The sequence below is a fragment of the Neophocaena asiaeorientalis genome, unplaced genomic scaffold, assembly GCF_003031525.2.
Source record: "Neophocaena asiaeorientalis asiaeorientalis breed wild unplaced genomic scaffold, Neophocaena_asiaeorientalis_V1.1 scaffold399, whole genome shotgun sequence".
NCBI classification, from domain to species: domain Eukaryota; kingdom Metazoa; phylum Chordata; class Mammalia; order Artiodactyla; family Phocoenidae; genus Neophocaena; species Neophocaena asiaeorientalis.
The window spans coordinates 2,593,552-2,617,056 of NW_020173964.1; the positions used below are offsets into that span (position 1 = coordinate 2,593,552).

At 36.2% G+C, this 23,505-nt stretch overlaps 1 protein-coding gene across 10 annotated transcripts in view; it reads right to left on the reverse strand.

Moving 5' to 3' along the window:
• ERBIN (erbb2 interacting protein) overlaps window positions 1-23,505 on the reverse strand; it is a 109,797-nt gene that overhangs the window by 68,292 nt on the left and 18,000 nt on the right. For all 10 annotated transcript variants that reach the window (XM_024753112.1, XM_024753106.1, XM_024753108.1 and 7 more), the window contains exons 2-3: window positions 7,727-7,774; window positions 1,867-2,064 (exon numbers count right to left, since the gene is read on the reverse strand). In XM_024753112.1, coding sequence (XP_024608880.1) covers window positions 1,867-2,055 — 189 coding nt within the window. In that variant the 5' untranslated portion in view covers window positions 2,056-2,064; window positions 7,727-7,774. The remainder of the gene's footprint in view (window positions 1-1,866; window positions 2,065-7,726; window positions 7,775-23,505) is intronic.

Here is a 23,505-nt window from a genome sequence, read left to right on the forward strand (position 1 = left end):
CACAGTCCCCAGACTGAGACCTTGCTGGTGGTGATTAGAAAAAGGGACTAATTTTAGTCTTCCATTTTCTCTAGGAGAACTAGCTAAGGAAGATAAATTACTTGATGAAAAACAATATACAAGGGAACAGTCAATTACAAAGCACCCTATTACAACTTAGGGGAGAAATTCATGAACATGCAACCCACAACCTTTAATATTTTATCCACATCTATACACAGATTTCTTTATAAGACAATCTTGGATAGCACTACTTTCAAAATGATTTTACTACTGGCCACCCAAAGAAAACCTTTTTCAAAACACTGCTGCCGGGCTTCCCTGGTGACTCAGTGGTTGAGACTCTGCCTGCCGATGCAGGGGACACGGGTTCGTGCCCCGGTCCGGGAAGATCCCACATGCCGCGGAGCGGCTGGGCCCGTGAGCCATGGCCGCTAAGCCTGCGCGTCCGGGGCCTGTGCTCCGCAACGGGAGAGGCCACAACAGTGAGAGGCCCGCATACCGCAAAAAAAAACCCCAAAAAACAAAAAAAAAACTGCTGCCATCCGGTATGTATATATACACACACACAAATCTAAAACAAATACTTTAAGTTACAATAGATACATGCAACCCTCTTTATTTTCTACTCTATGACAGTTAAGGTTGCCAGATAAAATACAAGATGCCTGATTAAATTTGGATTTCAGATAAACAATAATTTTTTAGTGAAAGTATGTCCTATATACTGCATGAGATACACTTATACTAAAAAATTATTCACTGTTTATCTGAAAAGTGTAATTTAATTGGGTATCCTGTATTTTTTATTTTCTAAATCTGCCAGTCCAAATAATAGTTCATTATTTGGAAATGCCCCATATATTAAATTGATTTTTATGAGCCACTAATGAGTCTTCACCCACAGCTTGAAAACCACTGCTGTGTGGGTGGTAAAGCTCTCTGACAAAACTATGGTAGCTTTCCACACAACAATAAGAAACTGAGGGGCTTCCCTGGTGGCACAGTGGTTGAGGGTCCGCCTGCCAATGCAGGGGACACGGTTTCGTGCCCCGGTCCGGGAAGATCCCACATGCTGTGGACCGGCTGGGCCCATGAGCCATGGCCACTGGGCCTGCGCTCCGCAACAGGAGAGGCCACAACAGTGAGCGGCCCGCGTACCGCAAAAAAAAAAAAAAAAAAAGATACTGAGTAGAGGATTAAGACAGGTTAAAATTAAAGAAAAAAAAAGTACACACCACTAAAAAGTTTTAGCAAAGAAGTTGTTAATGTGAGATGATGTTTCATGGCAACAAACCTATTTTCTCCTGCTAGCTGCTCCTACATTTCAGAAATGTTAAGTCCTCCAAAACTTTTCCAAATAAACTGAAATGGGGAAAACAGAATACTACCCCTACAAAGCTGTTAAAAAGCAAAATTCTGATGTGATAACTGAAAAGACAATTTATCCTCAATAACTATAATGTAGATCAATGTCTCAGGAAAACTAGAAAAACATTAATTTCAATTCTTTGTCTAGTTAAATCTATTGGCTGCAGAAATTGTGCAGTCTTATTGTCCACCTTAGTGCCTAAGGTACTGGAATTAAATACAAAATTTTAAATTATTTGCACAAGTATTTAAGCAATTAACTTGAAGAGACAAAGGTTAAAAATTCTATCTAAAAAAATTTGAGTCATGTTGCACACCCTAAGGTGAAATTAAACCAAAAAAAGGGGAAACAATGCACACACACACACACACACACACACACACACACACACATACATACATATATATATGCAGCATTATGGCAACATTGGGAATATCATATTTCTAGGCATAAAAATAAGCAAAGGCAATTCTTGAAAGACTGGATTAACATACCTTTGGAAGCTCTTCAATCTGATTAGCATCTAAGTAGAGCTCCTCCAGAGTTTTTTCAAAAGTAAAAATCTCTTTGGGAACCTGTTCCAAACTGCAATGAGAATAATCAAGAGTAGTGACGGTCTCCTCTTCTCCTCGTAGACAACGACATGGTACCAACCGCACAAACAAACTTCGTTTTGTAGTCATTTTTAGACACTGCAATATACAAACAAAACTAAATTTAGTAAAAACATGTATTATAACAATTTTTCAAAACAAATTATTCCAATTCAATTCTCACAGTTTACATATCACAGATAAATATCTCCTCCCCAACACATTAAATAGAATGCATTTAACATTGCTTTATTATCAAATTTTATATATAGTGAAGTTCAAATTAAACTCAAGCACTTCTGTACTTCACAAAATGATCCATTAAGTAACCAATTATATGCTTCTATAAGCATATAGACCCACCTCCCAGAGTAATGAAAGTAAAAACAAAAATAAACAAATGGGACCTAATGAAACTTAAAAGCTTTTGCAGAACAAAGGAAACCATATCGAAAAGACAACCCTCAGAATGGGAGAAAATATTTGCAAACGAAGCAAAAGACAAAGGATTAATCTCCAAAATATACAAAACAGCTCATGGAGCTCAATATCAAAAAAACAAACTAATCAAAAAATGGGCAGAAGACCTAAATAAACATCTCTCCAAGGAGGACATACAGATGGCCTAGGGGCACGTGAAGGATGCTCAACATCACTAATTATTAGAGAAATGCAAATCAAAACTACAATGAGGTGGGACTTCCCTGGTGGCACAGTGGTTAAGAATATGCCTGCCAATGCAGGGGACACGGGTTCGAGCCCTGGTGCAGGAAGATCCCACATGCCGTGGAGCAACTAAGCCCGTGCACCATAACTACTGAGCCTGCGCTCTACAGCCTGCGAGGCACAACTACTGAAGCCCGCATGCCACAACTACTGAAGCCCACGGGCCTAGAGTCTGTACTCCGTAACAAGAGAAGCCACCACAATGAGAAGCCTGGGCACCACAACGAAGAGTAGCCCCCGCTTGCCACAACTAGAAAAAGCCTGTGTGCAGCAACAAAGACCCAATGCAGCCAAAAATTAATTAACTAAGTAAAAAAAAAAAACTACAATGAGGTTATCACCTCACACTGGTCAGAATGGCCATCATCAGAAAATCTACAAACAACAAATGCTGGAGAGGGTGTGGAGAAAAGGGAACCCCACTGTGGAGAACACTATAGAGGTTCCTTAAAAAACTAAAAATAGAACTACCATATGAGCCAGCAATGCCACTACTTGGCATATACCCTGAGAAAACCATAATTCAAAAGGACACATGCACCCCAATGTTCACTGCAGCACTATTTACAATAGCCAGGACATGGAAACAACCTAAATGTCCAATGACAGATGAACGGATAAAGAAGATGTGGTACATGTATACAATGTAATATTACTCAGCCATAAAAAGGAATGAAATTAGGTCATTTGTAGAGATGTGGATGGACCTAGATTCTGTCTTACAGAGTGCAGTAAGCCAGAAAGAGAAAAACAAATATCGTACATTAACACATATATGTGGAATCTAGAAAATGGTACAGATGAACCTATTAACAGGGCAGGAATGAGACAAAGACGTAGAGAATGGACATGTGGACATGGGGGTGGGAAGGGGAGGGTGGGATGAATTGGGAGATTAGGATTGACATATATACACTACCATGCGTAAAACAGACAGCTAGTGGGAACACGCTATAAAGCACAGGAAGCTCAGCTCAGTGTTCTGTGATGTCCTTAGATGGGTGGGATGGGAGGGTGGTGGGAGGGAGGTCCAAGAGGGAGGGGATATACATATACATATAGCTAATTCACTTCGTTGTACAGCAGAAAATAACACAACACTGTAAAGCAATTATAAGCTAATTTAAAAACAATTTTTTTAAAAAGAAACATGCTTTATTAGTCTGCTCATCCTCAACAAGAAAAACCCTAATACAACAAAGATATTTCTTTAATTTCTGACTAAAAGCTGTTTCTCAATTAAGAACTTGACTCTATGTAGTTCTGAGTAGAAAGTGGGAGTGCAAAGATATTTTCAGGTCTTCTAACCAGCCATTAACTTTCCTGTAACTCTCCCACATCAAAATTCCAATCTAAGCCAAGTATATTTTGTTTCAATTAATATTGTTCTTTTAATTTTTCTAAAGTTTATAGGTCTTATATGTGTATAAGTTTACACAATAGAGAAGAAATTTGCTCCAGTAAAGTGCAGACTTCATTATTTCGATCTAATTGGGGGGAAAGGCTCAATTCTGAATTAGAAAATTCTCAAGGCTAATTTTATTAAGAACACAACGTTCATACAGAGATTAATTCCAACTAGGAGGCTAACATTATACTACCAAAGAAAAGCCTACATCAATAAATGATTGCTAATTAATGTTGTCAATTCTTTGTAAAAGAATAATAAATTCTTGCCCTAAGCAGAAGACTCTATGAGAGTATTAGATTACTTCTACCCAGAGCCAAGGCTAGGTTGAAGCCAGTGCAGCAAATGCCTCAGGCACACACACACACACACACACACACAAACTCAGTAATCAAATTAAATATTTTAATGCAATATCTTTTAAAAAAATCCAAATCACTGAAAAATAATCCATTAATGACCAAAATGGTAAATTTAAAAATAAAGACAGAATCAGTATGACCAATTTTTTTTCTTTTGCCTCAGGCTCCAATGTGGCTCTGCAAGGCACTGCTTCTAACTCTTCTAATTATATCATATTCTTAAAGAGTTTGACAATAGGATAAGTATTTCCCTTGCAATTAAAAAAAAACAACTGACTATTCTTACCATGTGTGCCAGGCACTGTGCTAAATTCTTTATATAAACTGTATGTTTCAGGACTTTTCTGGTGGTCCAGTGGTTAAGAATCTGCCTTCCAATGCAGGGGACATGGATTGATCCCTGGTTGGGAAACTTAAGATCCCACATGCCGTGAGGTAAATAAGCCTGCGTGCTGCAACTACTGAACCCACATGCCACAACTAGAGAGCCCTTGTGCCGCAACAAAACATAAAATAAAATAAAATATTAAAAAAAACTATGGGCTTCCCTGGTGGTGCAGTGGTTGAGAGTCCGCCTGCTGATGCAGGGGACACGGGTTCGTGCCCCGGTCCGGGAAGATCCCACATGCCGCGGAGCGGCTGGGCCCGTGAGCCACGGCCGCTGAGCCTGCGCGTCCGGAGCCTGTGCTCCACAATGGGAGAGACCACAGCAGTGAGAGGCCCGCGTACCGCAAAAAAAAAAAAAAACCCTATATGCTTATTCTCATTTCATCCTCGTGTATCTTTCTAAGGCATGTATTATTATTATCCCTATTTTTCCAAAAAGAAACTGATTCTGTGCTTGTAGTGCACTATACTGCTTCTCAATATATAATGATATACTTGAACTCAGATTCATGAAATAATTCAAATATCAATAGGTCTTTACTACACACTTTTCCTTTAGGGTTTACAAAAACAAGCTACCGATGGGGTTCAGGACAAACCACCCCAAAATATGGCACCCCAAAATATGGCATACTGAGTATTTTAAGCTAAAGGAGTTTGATAAAATAGCAGAAGCAGGAAGGTCACTCTGACCTTCCACACCATTCTCCCCTGAAACAGGTAATAAAATCCTCCTGTGAAAGGTGCCCTCCCTATACCAGGAGGTATCTCTGAAGACAAAGGAAGAAGAATTCTAATGAACAGGACTTGTTAAATCTCCCCCAGTTTACTACACTTACTTCATACTCTTTGATCTAAAGTATTTCTACACAACTGTCCACTTCATCAAACACGGCATAAAAATACTCAGGTTTAACTGTTTCTTTGGGTCTTCCTTTCCTTACAAAGGCTCCCTGTGTCACTTAAAACTTACATTAAATAAATGTATATATTTTTCTCCTTTTAATCTGTCTTTGTCAGTTTAATTTTCACACCCAGCCAGGAACCCTAAGAGGGTGAAGGAAAAATTTTTCCTCCTTTACACTATGATGTCAAACATCAAATGATTCTATCTAAAATTTTTGTCTCATGGGGATGTAATGTACAGCAAGGTGACTATAGTTAATAATATTGTACTGTATATTTGAAAGTTGCTAAGACAGTAGATCCAAAGCTCTCATCACAAGAAAAAAAATTGTTACTATGTATGGTGACGGATGTTAACTAGACATATTGTGAGGATCATTTTGCAACATATACAAATACTGAATCGCTACGTTGTATTACTTGAAACTAATACAATGTTATATGTCAATTATTACCTCAAGAAAAACAAAAAATTACTTTGTCAATAAAGTGTACTGAATTTGCTTAATCTCTGTTTATATGAAGGTGTATTTTACTGATAAGAATAAGCAGTCTTATTGATCTAATAAGAATTTAATCCCTAAAGGGGAATTTAGCTTATACTTGTGTTTAATGAGATAATAAAAAAATATTCTAAAAATGAATATACACTTTCTTTTTCAAGAGATTCTAAGACTTCAACTGATAATGAGTTAGGGGGACACTTAAGAAAAACGGGAATAAAACTCTATCTGCTCTGTCCAATCTGGTAGCCACTAACCTGAAAATTCAAGTTAAATCAGACAAAATTTTAAATCTGGTTTCAGTCACACTGACCATATTTTAAATGCTCAATAGCCACAGGTGGCTAATGGATACCATACTAAATAACAGAAGATACAGAACATTTCTATCACTGCAGAAAGTTCTAGGAGGCAGCACTAATACAATATTTCAAACTATTATTCTGGTTCATATTATAACTACTGTATGCTTATATTTATATGATAGTATGCAATAACTTGCAAGATATGGCCTAAAAAATCCATTTTCCAGAAATCATAATAGATTTGGAAGTATAACTCCCAGCTGAGAATAAGGGACACGAAATGTTATTACCAAATGTACATGGTTTAAGAGTGTAGGGACTTCCCTGGTGGTTCAGTGGTTAAGACTCTGCACTCCCAATGCAGGGGGCACGGGTTCAATCCCTGGTCAGGGAACTAAGATCTTGCATGCGGCACAGTGTGGCCAAAAAAAAAAAAAAGTGTATTTATTTTACTATATTTATTTAAATCATCTGTGCAGGGCACTTGAGGTAGGAGGCAATTTACAAGGCAGAATTGTTAATAAAGGTAAAAAGACTTCCAAGACTTTTCTGTAGTGGTAATCATACTGCAGAACTTCTCAGAAGAGACCATGAATTCAGAAAAAGATTAGACACACAGCTCTAGGAAACTGCAAAGAGTTTACATCTCAAGTGAAAACTTCCTCAAAAAAACAAAAACAAAAGAAAACTTCCCCCCCAAAAAACAAAAGAAAACAAAACTTCCTGTGGACAGAGACAGTGGAAAGAGCAACTTAGACCTCAGAATAAATTCAGTGGGCCTGAACCAATACAAAAATGGATCCCAATTTAGACTAAAAACTTCTGATTGATAAGAAAGGAGGGGGACCTTAATTATTGAGGTCACAAGAGGAAAGTACCATATGAAAGGGAATGAATAACAAGACCCAAAGAGATCCTCCCTTACACAATACTACAAAGAAGTAATAAACCAAAGGGAGAAAGACTGGCCTGATAGGAACAGGAAGTGATCAACATGGGACCGCTAATTAGAATTTTAGTGTTGTGATATAAGAGGCACTTAGAAATCAGACTTAAAACGGCAGACACAAAAACATTCTAATCAAATGGAGGAAGAGAAGCCAACCAAAAAAAAAGGCATAATAACCCAAACATTTTCTAACAAAAGAAATTAAAACTACTTACCACTGGGTTGAATTTATCTCCCTGATGTTTCTTAATTGAGCCAACATTCTACGGAAACCATAAAAAGAAACAAAATTAACAATAAAAATAGATCTTTATGACTTTAAGGAATATCTCTTCTAATTTCTTATTTACCTCAAAATGTAAATTAAAATTCTCAATAATTCAGCCCCATAAACTGACACATACAAATTTGCTAACTTCTAAATACATGGCTACCTTCTCAACCAGTCACTGGATTTACTGTTCATAATACATTTGTAAACTGTTGAGAGCCCTCATCTATATCAAATAATAAATACCTCTCTATCTACCGTTAAAACCCCATTTATTTGCCCTTACTGAAAAATAATAAAGTTTTCCCAAGCAAATAAACTCTAATCACCAATTTAAATTTAGTAATTTTTGATGCTTCTATGCAGCAGACACTGTTAATTGCTTATCAGTCTTTTCCCCCTTTCCAGAATTTTCCTTATTCAGGGTGGTAATAGACCCAGCTAAAAACCCACTTTTGAGCTTTCCTAGAAGGGTGAACAGGTAATGGATGACACAGTTAAGATCAACGACATATACTTAGAAGTCTACTTTGGGGGTGGGATGGGGGTTGGCCCTGGAAAAACATTTGCTTTCCTTATCCAGGGACAGATGTGAACATGTCTACTTCTATCCTATGACCATGAGTCAACAAGCATGAGGATTAAAAACCTACCAAAAAGGCTGACAGAGTAGAAAGACAAAACAAGCTGGGGGTCTCTAATAGCACAGTTGAGTAGCTGAACTACAGAAATATCTGGATTTCTTGGTTTATAAGAAAACTAAACCCCTATTTGCTTAAACCATTGCTATGTTTTCTGTACCTGTAACCAACACATTCCAAAATAAGACAGCCCAAAACCCAAAATAACAGCATTAATGTATATACATCATAAATAATCTTTTTTTAAAGATATTAATAAGTGTGTTTCAGAATTTACAGGGTCACTTTAAATATATTGGGCTATATGTCTCTATGTTAAATTGTTTAGGACTGCTGAGTTGTTTAACCTTCTCCACAAATTCCACCCATAGTACATGCCACAAAAAATACCTTTGCATATATCAAGCAAAGATGGCCACTTAATCTGTCACTCAAGGTACTCCCACATACATAGTTGTCTGGTAAAATGGCACTGCCAATGAACTGAGATGGAATAAGGCTACAGAAGGAGCAGGTTAGAGAGAAGAGAGAAGGAAGTTTGTGTTTAAAGACTTTAGCTTGAAATACCTGAAAGCTTTCCTACTGCGATCCTACATAGGCAGTTAGATATGGGTATTCAGAGATATGGGGAGAAATTCAAACTGAGGATATAAATTTGTAAGTTATCTGTTTAGAGATGATATTTAAAGTAATGAAATTAGATGAAAGAATCAAGGGCATGAATGTGGACAGAAGAGTACAGGTTCAAAAAAGAAAGAAAAGAAGAAGGGAAGGAAGGAAGGGAGGGAAGAAAACAGATTCAATGACTGGGCCCTGAGATATAAAAATAGGTCATAAAGAAGAAATAGAACCAGAAATAGAACACTAAAGAGAAGCAGTCAGTGAGACAAGAGAAACTACCCCCCAACCACCCATCCAAAGTGTGATATCCTAAAAGCTAAATGGAAAAAAATGTTTCAAGGAGGAAGTTATCAACTATGTTAGTAAGAACTTTAATTGTCACTGTGTAATAATGTAAAGGTCACTGATTATCTTACTGGGCAGTGGTAGAGACAAAACACTGTTTGGAGGGGATTCAAGAAATAGGAAGAGGATAATTTGACATAGCAAATACAGGCAACTCAGGTAGTTTCGCTAAAAAAGACACTGGAAAAATAGAGCAGTAGAGAGAGCAGAATGTGAATCAAGAGTCACAGCAGTGGATTTGTACGCAGATGCGAATAATCTAGCAAGAGAAAGAGATATATTTTTATAAAGAGATTTGGAAAACCATTCATAGACCATCCTAACAAAGTTTCCCACCAGTTTCAAAAAAAAAGCTGCTCATAAGGAGGAGAACAAAACAAAAGAAACCTCGGGTGCCATGGTACAACTAGCTAAACGAAATTCACTTAGGGTATTTTTAAAACTACTACTAGATTACCGAAGCTTCTCCCTAGAGATTCTGATTTAGGAGATGAGATATAAAACTCAAGATTCTTTATCATACACAAAATGCTGATGTGATACTTTTTTCTAACAGTTTCAACAATCATCAATCCATAGTCAATATTATTTCATCTATACTCAAACCACCATCTTTTCCCCTTTCCATCCTTTTTTGATAAACTCTCATTTGGGGGATTACTGTACCAACTGAAAAGTGAAATCACTGTAAAGGTTTTCTAAAATATAGTATGTTATACTTCCCTATGGATCTGAAGAGATCACAAGTTATACTTGGCTAGATTTAAGAGAAATCTTATGTTGGAACCATCTTTTTAAATGAGTTCAGAAGTTGAAATGCACAACAAAGGCTCCTCAGGCATGCCCACAGCCATTAGATGGTATTTAGTGGTTGTGTACGATCATTTTAGTTTAATCATGGCTATCACAGTATTTGTTAATCTGTATTTGGTACAACCTGTGCTTAATTCTAAGGCATTTTATGGACATTATTAACCCATTACCGGTAAGTACATGAATAATAAACAATGAAAATAGTTATATGCAAAAGAGCAAAAATAAAAACGTAAAAAAAGCTATGTAATGAAAAAAACAAATACTGTATAGGAGCATTTGATTGTGAAGGACAAAAATAACTGAATGTATAAAATGTGCTATGCCTACAACATATACAGCAAGAAATGAGGAAAGGAGGCTGGTGAAATAGCTAAATTTCACACTTACAAGGTCAATGTTGCTGTCTGACCCCTGCTAGCCTAATTCTAATTCAGTAGAAAGCTGAGAGCTTCTTCAATGTCAGCACTGTTAATCAAACTTTCACATCAAACCATGGTTAGCCTAAATATGCCAAAAAAAAAAAATCTTAATGTGGAATAAAATAGTTGACATACATACTGAAGTTATACGGAGTTCCCACATTTGCAGAAACTTCCACTTTATATTTTTACAAATAACATAATAAAAAAGACCTTTAGAGTAAAGTTTGGCAAATGCATACATCCATATAACCAAAAGCAACCAAGATATAAAATCTTTCCATCACCCCAGAAAGTTCCCACGTGCTACTTTCCAGTCAACACCCTGGCCAAGGCAACCTATCCTAAATAAGAGTGCTATGACATTTGTGTACAAGTATTAGGAGAATGCAGGCTTCAGTTCTTGTGGGTAAATATGGGAGTGAAACTGCTAGATCAAAGTCTATAAGCATGTTTAATTTTATTTTTTTTAAAAAAAGGAATAAACAAACAAGTCATTTTACAAAGTGGTTTTAACACTCCCAGAGTTCCAATCAATTCCTCACCAACACTCGATATTCTCAGTCTTTCTTAACATTAACCTATGTAGTCGGTGCAGACAAGTAGCTCGCTGTATTTGTGTTTTGCATTTCTCTAATTACAAAATGGCATAGCAGAGCTTCATCTGTACTTGGAACTCAGTTAGATGATAAGATACTGGACTCAAGCCTTACATGACACTCTAGTGGGAAAAGACTTTTGTAGAAAAGAATGACGAAATTTTGTTGGGAGGATTGCAAATTATTGTACAAGAGGATATACTATATTAGAAAACAATTCTCCATGAACATCTCACATTTCTGCACGGTCTGGGTCCACTGAGCAATGTCATTTACAGCCAATTTAAGATGTTTATACAAGGATACATTCCAAATAATAACACTTAGCAACATTCAGACAGTTCAATGTCCTCTCTCCAGAGACAATTTGTTTAAATTCCAGAGTAAAAATAAGGTTTCTATCTTTCACTCTCCTGAGGAGAGGATAGACAGGTCATAAGTGGTCCTATGAAAGATCAGAGTTTTCTAATTTGGGGTTCCCCTTCTGTAATGCACACTACTATCTGTGCAGGTACCATCTGACCCTCACTGTGAAGCCCTATGAAGATTTCGGCTCAGGTAACTGACACAAAATATGGCCCTGGTTGCTGATTTTCAGGGAGTAATAAACCCTTTGTTTCTGGTCTAGAAGTCTTATGCCCTTTTCTGGCAAGTTAACATTTTAGATTGTAAGTAGGGTAAAACCTCAGACTCTTTACTGTTTCTGATTTAACCAGCGTAAATTAAGAAACATGGCCACAATGTTTTATACCACCTGAGATCAAGAGATGCAGAGTCTATTTCCCCACTCTTTGAATTTGGGCTGAACTGTGACTTATACCAACTCAATGTGGCAGAAGTTAGGCAAGTAACAGTGCCTATGCCTCAAGAAGATTTACAACTTCTGCTTTTACCTTCCTTGAATGCAGCCCTGAGGACATGATGCTGTAATTCTTTATAGGATAAAAGACCACTTGATGATTCACAAATTCAAGAGCTATATAAATTGCTGTAGTTTTAAGCTTAAGTTTACCAACTGTATTGATTTTTTCAAAGAGAAAACTTCGTAATTTGTTCATTTACTTATGGGACATTTTCCATTTCCCTGATTTCACTTTTCTCTATTTTTTCGGCCTTTTATTTATTTTGAATTTGTCTTTTTCTGACTCTTAGGGTAAAGCTTATTAAGTAATTGATTCTAATACTTTATTCTTCAAGATTTAAAGCTATAAATTCTGAGATGCACTTCATAAAATTTGGTATGTTGTCTTTTTGCTGAATTTGTTTAAAATGCTAATTTCCCATTTGATTTATTATTTTACCCACAAGTTATTCAGAATCACCTTAATTTCAAAACATTCAGGGACTGGGAATTCCCTGGTAGTCCAGTTGTTAGGACTTGGAGCTCTCACTGCCAAGGGCCCCGGGTTCAATCTCTGGTTGAAGAACTAAGATCCCACAAGCTGAGTGGTACAGCCGAAAAAAAGAATTCAGGGCTCTACTAAACCTCATTTTGTTACTGATTTCTAATTTAATTCCACTGTAATCAGAAAAAATAATATTATGATTTCAAGTCTTCACAATATGTTGAAGTTTTGACAGCCCCACATGAGATCTACTGAGGTGAGTGTTTCATGTATATTTAAATGTCACATTCTGCATCTCTTGGGTTTAGTGTTCAAAAAATGTCAGGTTAAACTGATTGAGAGTGGTGTTCAAATCTTCTGTACCCTTACTAATTTATGGCAATCTTTTTCTACTAATTACTGAAAAGTACTGCAATCTCTAACCGTAAGTGTAAATATGTTTTATTTCTGTCAATTTTTATTTCATGTGTTTTGAATCTCTTATAAAGTATCAATAAATACACATTTGGGGTTCTTGTACCTTCTTGAGGAATGGATCCTTTTATCATATAAAATGTTCTTTCTCTCTGCTAATAATCCTTGTCTTGAAGTATAGTTTGCCTGATCTCACTATAGCCATAGGAACTTTCTTTTGGTAAGTGTTAATGTATATTTTTCCAACTATTACTTTTAACCAAATTTGTCTTTAAATTGCCTATTTATATGAAGCATATAGTTGGGTCTTACTATTTTATCCAATCTGACAATTTCTATGTTTTGATGGTAGGCGTAGACCATTTATATTTAATATAATTACTGGAGTGATTTAAGTTTATTACATTACTATTTATTTATTTGTTCTTTGTTCCTTTTTTTCCTGCCTTCAAATATAGTTATTTTTTCCTATATTATCTCATTTTATGGACTTTAAGCTATACATATTTTGTGGTTGCTCTAGGAATGTACAGTATGTATTCTTAATTCATCATAGTCCACCATCAAATAATATTATACTATTCTAATTATACTATGTAATTTTATATATGATGTAACAAATGTAAGAGCATAATTTATTTACGTCTACTCTCGCTCATATTTCATGCTACTGTCATAAATTTTACTTCTACATATTATAAATCCCACAATTTCTTTTTGTTTTACACTATTCAACTGTCATTTATATAAATTTAAAAACCAGAAAAGACTTTCATATTTATTCACACATTCACCATTTCTTAGTCTATTTCTTACTACTATCGAGCCCATTTGAATAGTTTTTTTAAAAGATACTGCATTTTTCAGTTCTAGAAAACATCTGGTGTTGGTACAAAGTTCCCAATACTCTCCTGAAATACTCAACCCCTTGCATGTTATCCTGTAAATTGTTTTAAAATCACTGTCTCCTAACTCATTGACTCCTAACTCTGGGTCATCTAATAAGTCTGGTTTTCTTAACTGTTTTCTCTTAATTATACAATCATATTTTCCTTTTTCTTTGTATATTTCATAATTTTTCACAGTATTCTAGATGCTTTTTATAAAATAACAGTTGAGAATTGAATGTAATATTGTTAAGTTTCACTTATTACCCAGAGAGTCTATGCTCTTCTCTCAGTTAGGATGAGTGACTGATAATTCAGTTTCCTATTAGAACCAATTTGAGCTGGGACTGGCTGCAGCTTTAATTAGAGTGAATTCGTCTGTGATCAATTCAACCCCCAACTTCCCATCTTCAACCACAGCCATATCTTTTTGATCTTGTCAAAATCTGAGATAGGAAGAATCTGGGCTGCAATTCCAGATATTTTTGGTTCGGTTTACCTTTAGATTCAACCGCAGCAGTGTCCCATAATTTAAGAAACATTAGAATTTGCAGAACTATACATTTCTATAGGTATTTTTCAACTAAGTCTCTACTCCTCTTTACAGCAAAATTCAAGGTGGATAAAATTATCAGGTTTAATGATTTAATTTTGCCTTTGGGGCTCTGTCAGATTCCCATCCCTTCACAAAAGCCCACACTGTCACTTGAGGACTGGATGATTTATATTCATCCCTTCAGTCTTTCCATTTATGGTAAGTCCTGCTTCATCCTATACTGAAATCTGGCTGCGAAACTGCCACACTCTTGACTCACCTATGAGAGGTTCATGTATCTACGGAAGTCAGTTCACTAAGGCTTCCCTGATTCCACTGATTTTTTGCTAGCTTTATTTTTTTTTTTAAGTGTGATTTTTATTCTTTACAGGTTTTTCTTATTCTTACCAGGGGACCAAAAAAATTTTGTGCCCTCCTATATGCTAACTAGAAGCAGAAATACTAGGAAAAAGTGCAATAAAATTTCTGGGGAAAAAAACAAACAAACAAAAAGAAATACTAGGAGATTGCCAGTGTAGATAAAACAGTTCTGTTTATAGAAAAGATACTCCCATGGAAGATATCCAGCCTGACTCACCCCTTTGTGAAACAAACTTGGTCAAGGTAGAAGACAAATCTTCAGAATTCTCCTCCATCTCAGTTTAGAAGGAATGACAATTTATGGGACAAAAAGAGGGCCTAATTATTTTTACAGAAAAATCTTTCATTCCACAATTAGAAATAAGACTACAAATGCAAACATCCCAGCTAGAATTGGTTTATTTAACTCTGAAAACCTAACATTAGATCATTCTATAATCAGAGGGAGGAAGCAGAGGGAGAATGAGGAAAGAAAGCAGCTCAGTATGGCTCATAACCAAACTCAGAGAAGGTGAAACTGTGCCAAAAAGGAATACTGAAGGTCTGTGAGTAAATTTCAACTTTTTCTAACACAGAGTTATTTCTGTTATTTTCAACAATAGGTCAATAAAGCTGTGCAAAGAGACGTTTGTTGGCAATATGCATCACATATATTCACAATGATGTTGTGCTTAACATGGTAGGAAACTAAATCTTGGCATTATTTCAAACTTAAAAATACTTTCTCATACAGTCTTGCCTGGATTCTAAACTATTCCCATAACACAATCCAGCAGTAGGACTAATTTCTTCGTGTGTATTCCCTTATTTCTCTTTACTTCCTAGTACTCATCTCTATGCCAGAGTAAATCCCAATCTTCTTAGTTTCTGCTAATGACTTATAACAACTTCTTTTCCTCCATGAACTCATTACACATGATTTGGGAAGCCTTGATGGGTACAGAACAAGATGCTCAAATAAACCAAGTAGAGCCCTAGTTCTCTAAGATATTCTAAGGAACAACTGATTTTGATCATATGCAGAAATACAAGACACGGAGTAGGTGTTATTTTTCCTCCCTTAAAAAGGACCTCTCCTGAGGATATCTCTCCAGTTACTAACCCATTTCTCTGCTCTCTTTTACAGCAAAATTCCAAACAAGTTGTCTATATGCACTGACTTCAATTATTTCATCAACAGATCTCAAACCCACTCCAATCACACTTTTGTCCCAATCACTTCAATGGAAACTGTTCTTCATAGATTATTAATGGCCTACCTATTGCCCAATCCAACAGACAATTCTAAGTTCATCTCTCACTTGACTTAGTAGTAGCATTACTCCCCACTACTTTACCCATTTTCTTCACTTAGCTTCCAAGACACCACATCCTCCTGATTTTGTTCCTACACCACTGGCCAGACCTCAGTCTCCTTTGCTAATTGCTCCACTTTATGTCAACCTCTTAACACATTACAGTGACTGAGAATACAGATGTTGGCCCTCTTCTCTATCTATACTCATACCTTTGGTGATCATCCAGTTTCAAATCTTGAAATATTATCAACTCTTTCAATACTAAGTACTCTACCGACACCTGTCTTAGTTTGGGTTCTCTCAAAAACAAAGGCTGAGGTAAAGACTTGAATGCAGATAGTCTAAGAAATGACCTGAGGGAGCAGTGAGAGAATGAGATACGGAGGAAAAGCCAATATAAGAAATGGTATATTATCAAAGTCATCCCTAAAGACAACTGGGGTTCATTCCACTTAAACTCCCTGAGACAGGTGCACAGGAGGTCTCATAACTGTCTGCCTATAGGATGAGAGGCAAGCTGTTATCCATCTGCTCCTGTCTCCCACTAGTTAAGGACTGCTTCTATGGACATTAACTTTCCCAAACCACCAGCCCATGCTTGCTTTCTGGTATAGATGGCCTCCCACAGCAGAGAAATCACTGGGGCTTACTTTCACTAAAAAGACAAATAACAAAACTTAACAATGGGCAAAGGATTTGAAGAGGCATTTCTCCAAAGAAATACCAATGGCCAATAAGCACATAAAAAGATGATCAACATCATTAGTCATTAGGGAAATATAAATCAAAACCACAAAGAGATAAAACTTTACACCAACTAGGGATGGCTACAATAAAAAAGGTAGGTGTCAAGACAGATGTGGAGAAATTGAAACCCTCATACATTGCTGATGTAAATGTAAATTGTTGTAGTCACTTTTGAAAAACAATTTGGCAGTTCCTCCAAGAAGTTAAACATAGTTACCATATGACCCATCAATTCCACTCCTAGGTATAAAACCAAGAGGACTGAAAACACCTGCTTTCATAAAAACTTGTAACTAATGTTCATAGCAGCATTATCCATAGTGGCCAAAAAGTAGAAACAATCTAGTATCTATCAACTAATGAATGGAGAAACAAAATGTTTTATATCCATACAATGAAATGCATATTATTCAGCTATATAAAGAGATGAACTACTGATAAAGGATACAACATGGATGAACCTTGGAAACTTTATGCTATGGTAAAGAAGCCAGACACGAAAGGCCATATACTGTACGATTCCATTTTTATGAAATGTCTCAAACAGGCAAATTTATAGAAACAGAAAGCAGATCAGTGGTTCAGGGTCATGGGGCAGTGGGAAATAGGAGTGACTGCTCATGGGTATGGAGTCTGGGGAAATGATGAGATTTTTTGGACTCAGATGATGATGATGGTTGCAGGGCCCTGTAAATGTACTAAAAATTACTGGATTGTACACTTTAAACAGGTGAACTTTATTGTATGTGAATTAGAGCTCGATGGAAAAATAGCTTAAAAAAAAGAAAAAATATCAGGACATTGGTTAATGCCACTATGATGTATTAATACAAAAGATTCCAAACTGATTTCCTAATCCCATTCAGTTAGCACCTGACTTTTCATTTCAATTTATTTTACCACCTTCCTTCTCCCTTTAAAACCTTAAAATAAGTTACTTATACCCAACCCCATAATCTAATCCCAACTAAAGTTTTACAACTTTACTGAGCCAAACCCTTTGCTCAGGTGAGGCCCTTTACCTTACCACAGACTCCTCCTTTCCACCTAACACTTCAATATGCTAATTACTTCTTTGTTCTTTAAGTAGCATTTTAAATGAAGCTGTCTATAAATAAAATGTTTTTATGCAGCATGTACAGTGCCCTAGAAACTGAGCCAAACCTGTTGAAGAGCATGACCTGATTTGCAAATCCTGGACACAAGGGCCCTAGTGCTTGAAATTCCACCATTATTTATTTTGGACACTCTCCAAACAACCTCTATTAAAATGCAAATCCACCTGGTGAAGACAAGGCCCTAATTTCTTAAGGTAAATTTCCTTACAGTATTTCCTAAGTTCAAGAGAAAAGGAGCTATAGAGAAGGAACATGAGCAAAGAGCAGAAAAAGATAGAAACCAGCAAATGTAAGCACGCACACGCACACACACACACACACACACACACACACACGAGGCAGGTTTGAAATCATTTTTCTGTACAGCTACTGTGTTTGTTTTGAGGTTAACTTAGCCTAATTATGATTATAAACACCACAAACCTTCCAAAGGAAACCAGATCAATCTTAACACCTTGTTACAGAAGGATTTTAAGAGCTTAATTAACACTTATAAGTAAAAGCTTAAAATTACCACCACTTGATCAAAGTCTTATGTATAAAAAGTTTCACTTTTAGTAGGATTCAGATTAATATTTTAGGTATATTTATAATTTTATTAACTCATTCTAAAAATCCCTTAGGGCTGAAGACATTTGTTTTTTAAGTAAAATAGCATCATATATGTAGAGAAGAGAAGCAAACCCCAATTTTAAGCTGCTTCTACTTCTAAATGTCCCACCTATACCTAAATCCTCTTGTGCTTATCTAATAGACAATGTATGGAATTAGCCTTAATTTGTCAAACATTACTTTTGAAAGTACTTTTTTTAAGTAACAAATTTCTTTAAAATTCTCTGTAGAAAAGGAAGTGGGAAAATATGAAAACAGCTAAGAACTGCCAGGTGCTTTGTGCCAAATTCATTCACATACTGAACTCTGACATCCCTGTAAATTAGCTATTATATACACATTTAAATATAAACAAAGATCACAGGACAAACAAGAGGCAAGTCTTAAAGCTCCAAGTATAATAGTGTTCCATATCATCAATGATTCTCAATGAATGAAAGGACACCTTAGGTCCAAAAACATCAAGAACCAACATGATAATAATTACACTTTCAATATTCCTGTTGAGAAAACATTTATAGGCATATGTATGAGTTTGGGAGTCTCTCGCAATAAAACCCCATGGCGTATGGGTGGAAACAATTCTAAAATTTCAACAGAGATATTCTATCTATCCCAAAATGGATGACAGGGAAAAATGACATAGACACCATTAGAATAACTTCCCAGTTCACAATGACCCTTCCTTTCTCTGAGAAAAGGTGACCGCAAATCCAAAAAATACTACAGTCAATGCAATTTTAAAAAATATAGCCCTTAAGGCAATACAACGGCACTAAACACAGTCTTTTCAACAGATGGTGCCAGAACAACCAATCACACTCAAAGGAATGAACCTAGACACTGAACTTATACCTGTCACAAAAATTAACTCAAAATTGATCACAGGCCTAAATGTAAAACATGAAACTATAAAACTCCTAGAAGACAACAGAGAAGAAAACCTAGATGACCTTGGGTATGGTGATTTTTTAGATACAACACCCAAGGCACAATCCATGAAAGAAATAATTGATAATAAGCTAGACTTTGTTAAAACTATAAACCTGTTCTGCAATGTAAAGAGAATGACAGGCAACAGACTGGCAGAAAATATAACCGGCCCTCCATATTTGCAGGTTCTGCATCCTCAGATTCAACCAACCTTGGATCAAAAATATTTGAAAAAAATCCCAGAAAGTTTCAAAAAGCAAAACTTGAATTTGCCACAAGCTGGAAACAATTTACATAGTATTTTCATCGTACTTACAACTATTTACAAAGCATTTACATTGTATTAGGTATTATAAGTAACCCAAGGTGATTTAAAGTACATGGGGAAGGCTTCTCTGGTGGTGCAGTGGTTGAGAATCCACCTGCCAATGCAGGGGACACGGTTCGAGCCCTAGTCTGGGAAGATTCTACATGCCATGGAGCAACTAAGCCCATGCGCCACCAACTACTGGGCCTGCGCTCTAGAGCCTGCATGCCACAACTACTGAAGACCGCATGCCTAGTGCCCATGCTCTGCAACAAGACAAGTCACCGCAGTGAGAAGCCCGTGCACCGCAACTAGAGAGAAAACCCCGCGCACCACAACTAGAGAGAAGCCTACGCACAGCAATGAAGACCCAATGCAGCCAAAAATTTTAAATAAATAAATTTTAAAAAATAAAAAATATATAGGCAAGATATGCCTTGGTTACATGCAAATACTATGCCATTTTACATAAGGGACTTGAGCATCATCAGGTTTTGGTATCCTGGGACAAGGGAGGGTCCTCGAACCAATCCCGCCCCCTCCCCCATATGTGGGAGCACTGTGTTTGCAAAAGATACATCTGATAAAGGACTGTTATCCAAAATACACAAAGAACTCTGAAAACCCAACAAGAAAACAAACAATCCAATTAAAAAATTGCAAAGATCCTAACACTCTCACATCACCAAAGAAGATATACAGATGGCAAATAAGCACATGAAAAGATGCTCCACATCGTAAGTCATCAGGGAAATGCAAATTAAAACAACAAGATATCACTGTAAACCTATTAGAATGGCCAAAATCTGGAACACTGACAACACCAAAGGCTGGTGAGGATGTGAAACTCTCACTCTATGCTGGTGGAAATGCAAAATGGTACAGCCGTTTTGGAAGACAGCTCGGCAGTTTCTTACAAAACTTAACGTACTCTTACCATACAATCCAGGAATCATGCTCTTTGGTATTTATCCAAAGGAACTGGAAACTTATGACCACAAAAAAACCCTGCAGGTGTATGCTTATAGCAGCTTTATTCATAACTGCCACTACTTGAAAGCAATCAAGATGTCCTTCAGTAGGTGAATGCATAAATAAACTGTGGTACATATTCAGAGATTAAGAAGAAATGTGCTATCAAGCCATGGAGGAACCTTAGATGCATACTGCAAGGAAGAAGAAGCCTGAAAAAAACATACACACATATGTGATTCCAACCACATGATATTCCAGAAAAGGGAAAACTATGGAGACAGTGAATAGATCAGAGGTTTCCAGGGGTTGGGCGTGGAAGGAGGATGAACAGGCAGAACACGGAGGATTTTTAGGGCAGTGAATCTACTCTGTAAGATACTATAATGATGAATACATGCCATTACACATTTGTCCAAATCCATAGAATGTGCAACACCAAGAGTGAACCTAAATGTAAACTATGGACTGTGGGTGATAGTTATGTGTCAATGTAGGTTCACTAACTGCAACAAACGTACCACTCTAGTGGGGGATGATAATAATAGGAGAGGCTATGCATATGTGGGAACAAGGTTGTATATAGGAAATCTCTGTACCTTAGGTTCAATTTGGCTGTGAACCTAAAACTGCTCTGGAAAAAAAAAAAAAAAGTCTATTTTAAAAAAAGAACTAGTCCTGATATTTTACTTATTATGAAAAAAAGAATGGATGCACATGAACTGGAAGACTTACAATCTCTGTCAGTGGTACTCATATTTCAACATGCAACCACTTAGTTTTAAATAATACCTCAAAGTCACCTCTTTTAACTATCTGAAAAAAAAATTTTTTTAAGCTAACTCAATCAAGCAAACTGGGGACACCATGCTGCCCAAAATTTGACATTTCCTGGGACTATGAGTATTTTTTTTATAGCAGACATGTGATTGGTTATACACGTGGAAATCCTGAAAATCTGTTAAGCCAGAATCGTCTGTACCATATTCTTTGGTATTTTAGTGGTCTCAGTAAAGCATTTGCATTAGGTGCCTATTAACAGCTCTAAACCTGCCTCCTGAGGAAACTACAAGCTTTATAATAGCAAGTACCCCTGCAGAGAAGGAATGCTTGGCTAGTCAGACATAAATACTTATCACTTTCTTAATTTGACAATAAACATACCATTCTCTCAATTGATTTCCAGAGCATCAATAAGCAAAATAGAATTCTGATATGCCATTCTTTCATTAGAAAGCAAAATCCTGAAACTGTCTGCTACTCGGCTAGATAAACTCCAAATTAGAACAGTGATGGTTAGAGGAGTATAAAAAATACTATCTCCATCCACGTCTATTTTACCCTTAGATCAAGTAAGAGTACCAAAAAATATATATATATGTGTGTGTGTGTGTGTGTGTGTGTATACATATATGTGTGATATATATGAATATATATATTTTGAAACACATTAGCCTACCCTCATGTATGATCCATCTTTGCTGAGTTTTTTGAATATTATATCATCCTATTTTTATTAAAATACATATATATTAAAAAAGAGCCTGAGAGCCATGGAATATGTGTTGTTAAATTATTGTCAACAATACTGTCCATTCATTACTCAACAGCTCTTATATAAGGGAATTTACATTTTAGAAATCATTTAGAAATTAATGCAAGGAAAATCTTTGAATCCTTTGGAGAACTTGATATGTATTTCTTTATTCAGGGTAATGAGAACCTTGGCTCCCAGGAAGCTTAGCTAAATCTGATGTTCTATCATAGCTAAATTACTTTAACGTTATATATTTCCTCACTCCTTTCCTTGGATCTGATTTTGTATTTCTATTAACTAGTATTCACATCCTATTAAAAGTCACCTCGAATCTTATTTTTAAGAAGAAATAGTTTAAAAAAAAAAAAAGTCAAACTGAACACACAGGGATCTTAATAAATAACTCTGTCATGTGGTGAAAAAAATAAAAGAAAAACTGTTAAGGCTGCCCTTGAATTATCATTTGAAAATATCTCCAAATAGACCCCCAAAGTGCTAGAAAGTTACACAGAAAGCTAACTGCATAAGTATAGAGGCTGAATGGCACAACAGATCCTGGCAAAAGAATGCCTATGAGTCTCAGCTTATTCGTTTATCAGAATAAAGGTAGGGCTACTTATAGACTAGGAAAGTAGGACCTCAAATATTTATTCTTTGCCCTCACTTGAGCCCAGAACAGTTCTTAGCACAAGGTAGGTGCTTAAATGCTGTTGTTATATCTAACTTCTAAGCTAGAAGAGAACAGAATCTAGATTCTATATTATCCTCCAAAAATCTACCTCAAATCCTTGCTCCTACATGGTAAGCAGACTATATAGGTGAGACACTGTAGTGCAGGAAAAAACTATACTCCATAAACTGATACACTGGAACCTCTTCACCTTGTATACAATTCAAAGAACTAAACACTGTACTCTGAAGAAAGTGCCTAATACTAGTACATACGCCAATGCACGGCAGAAGATAGTAGATTAAAAGTAGAACTTTGTTTCGTCTTTTTAAGGTATGATGAGTAGGTCTAAATTAATTTGTCAAGTATATGCTGAGAATCTATTCATTATGTGTTAAGTACTATGCTATGAAAATAACAGATGGAAACACTATAAAATCCCATCAATAATAAACTACAGCAGAGCTACATAAAATCACAAAACCATTAAAATGCTATCTTTTTATGCAGAAATGGAAAACTGCT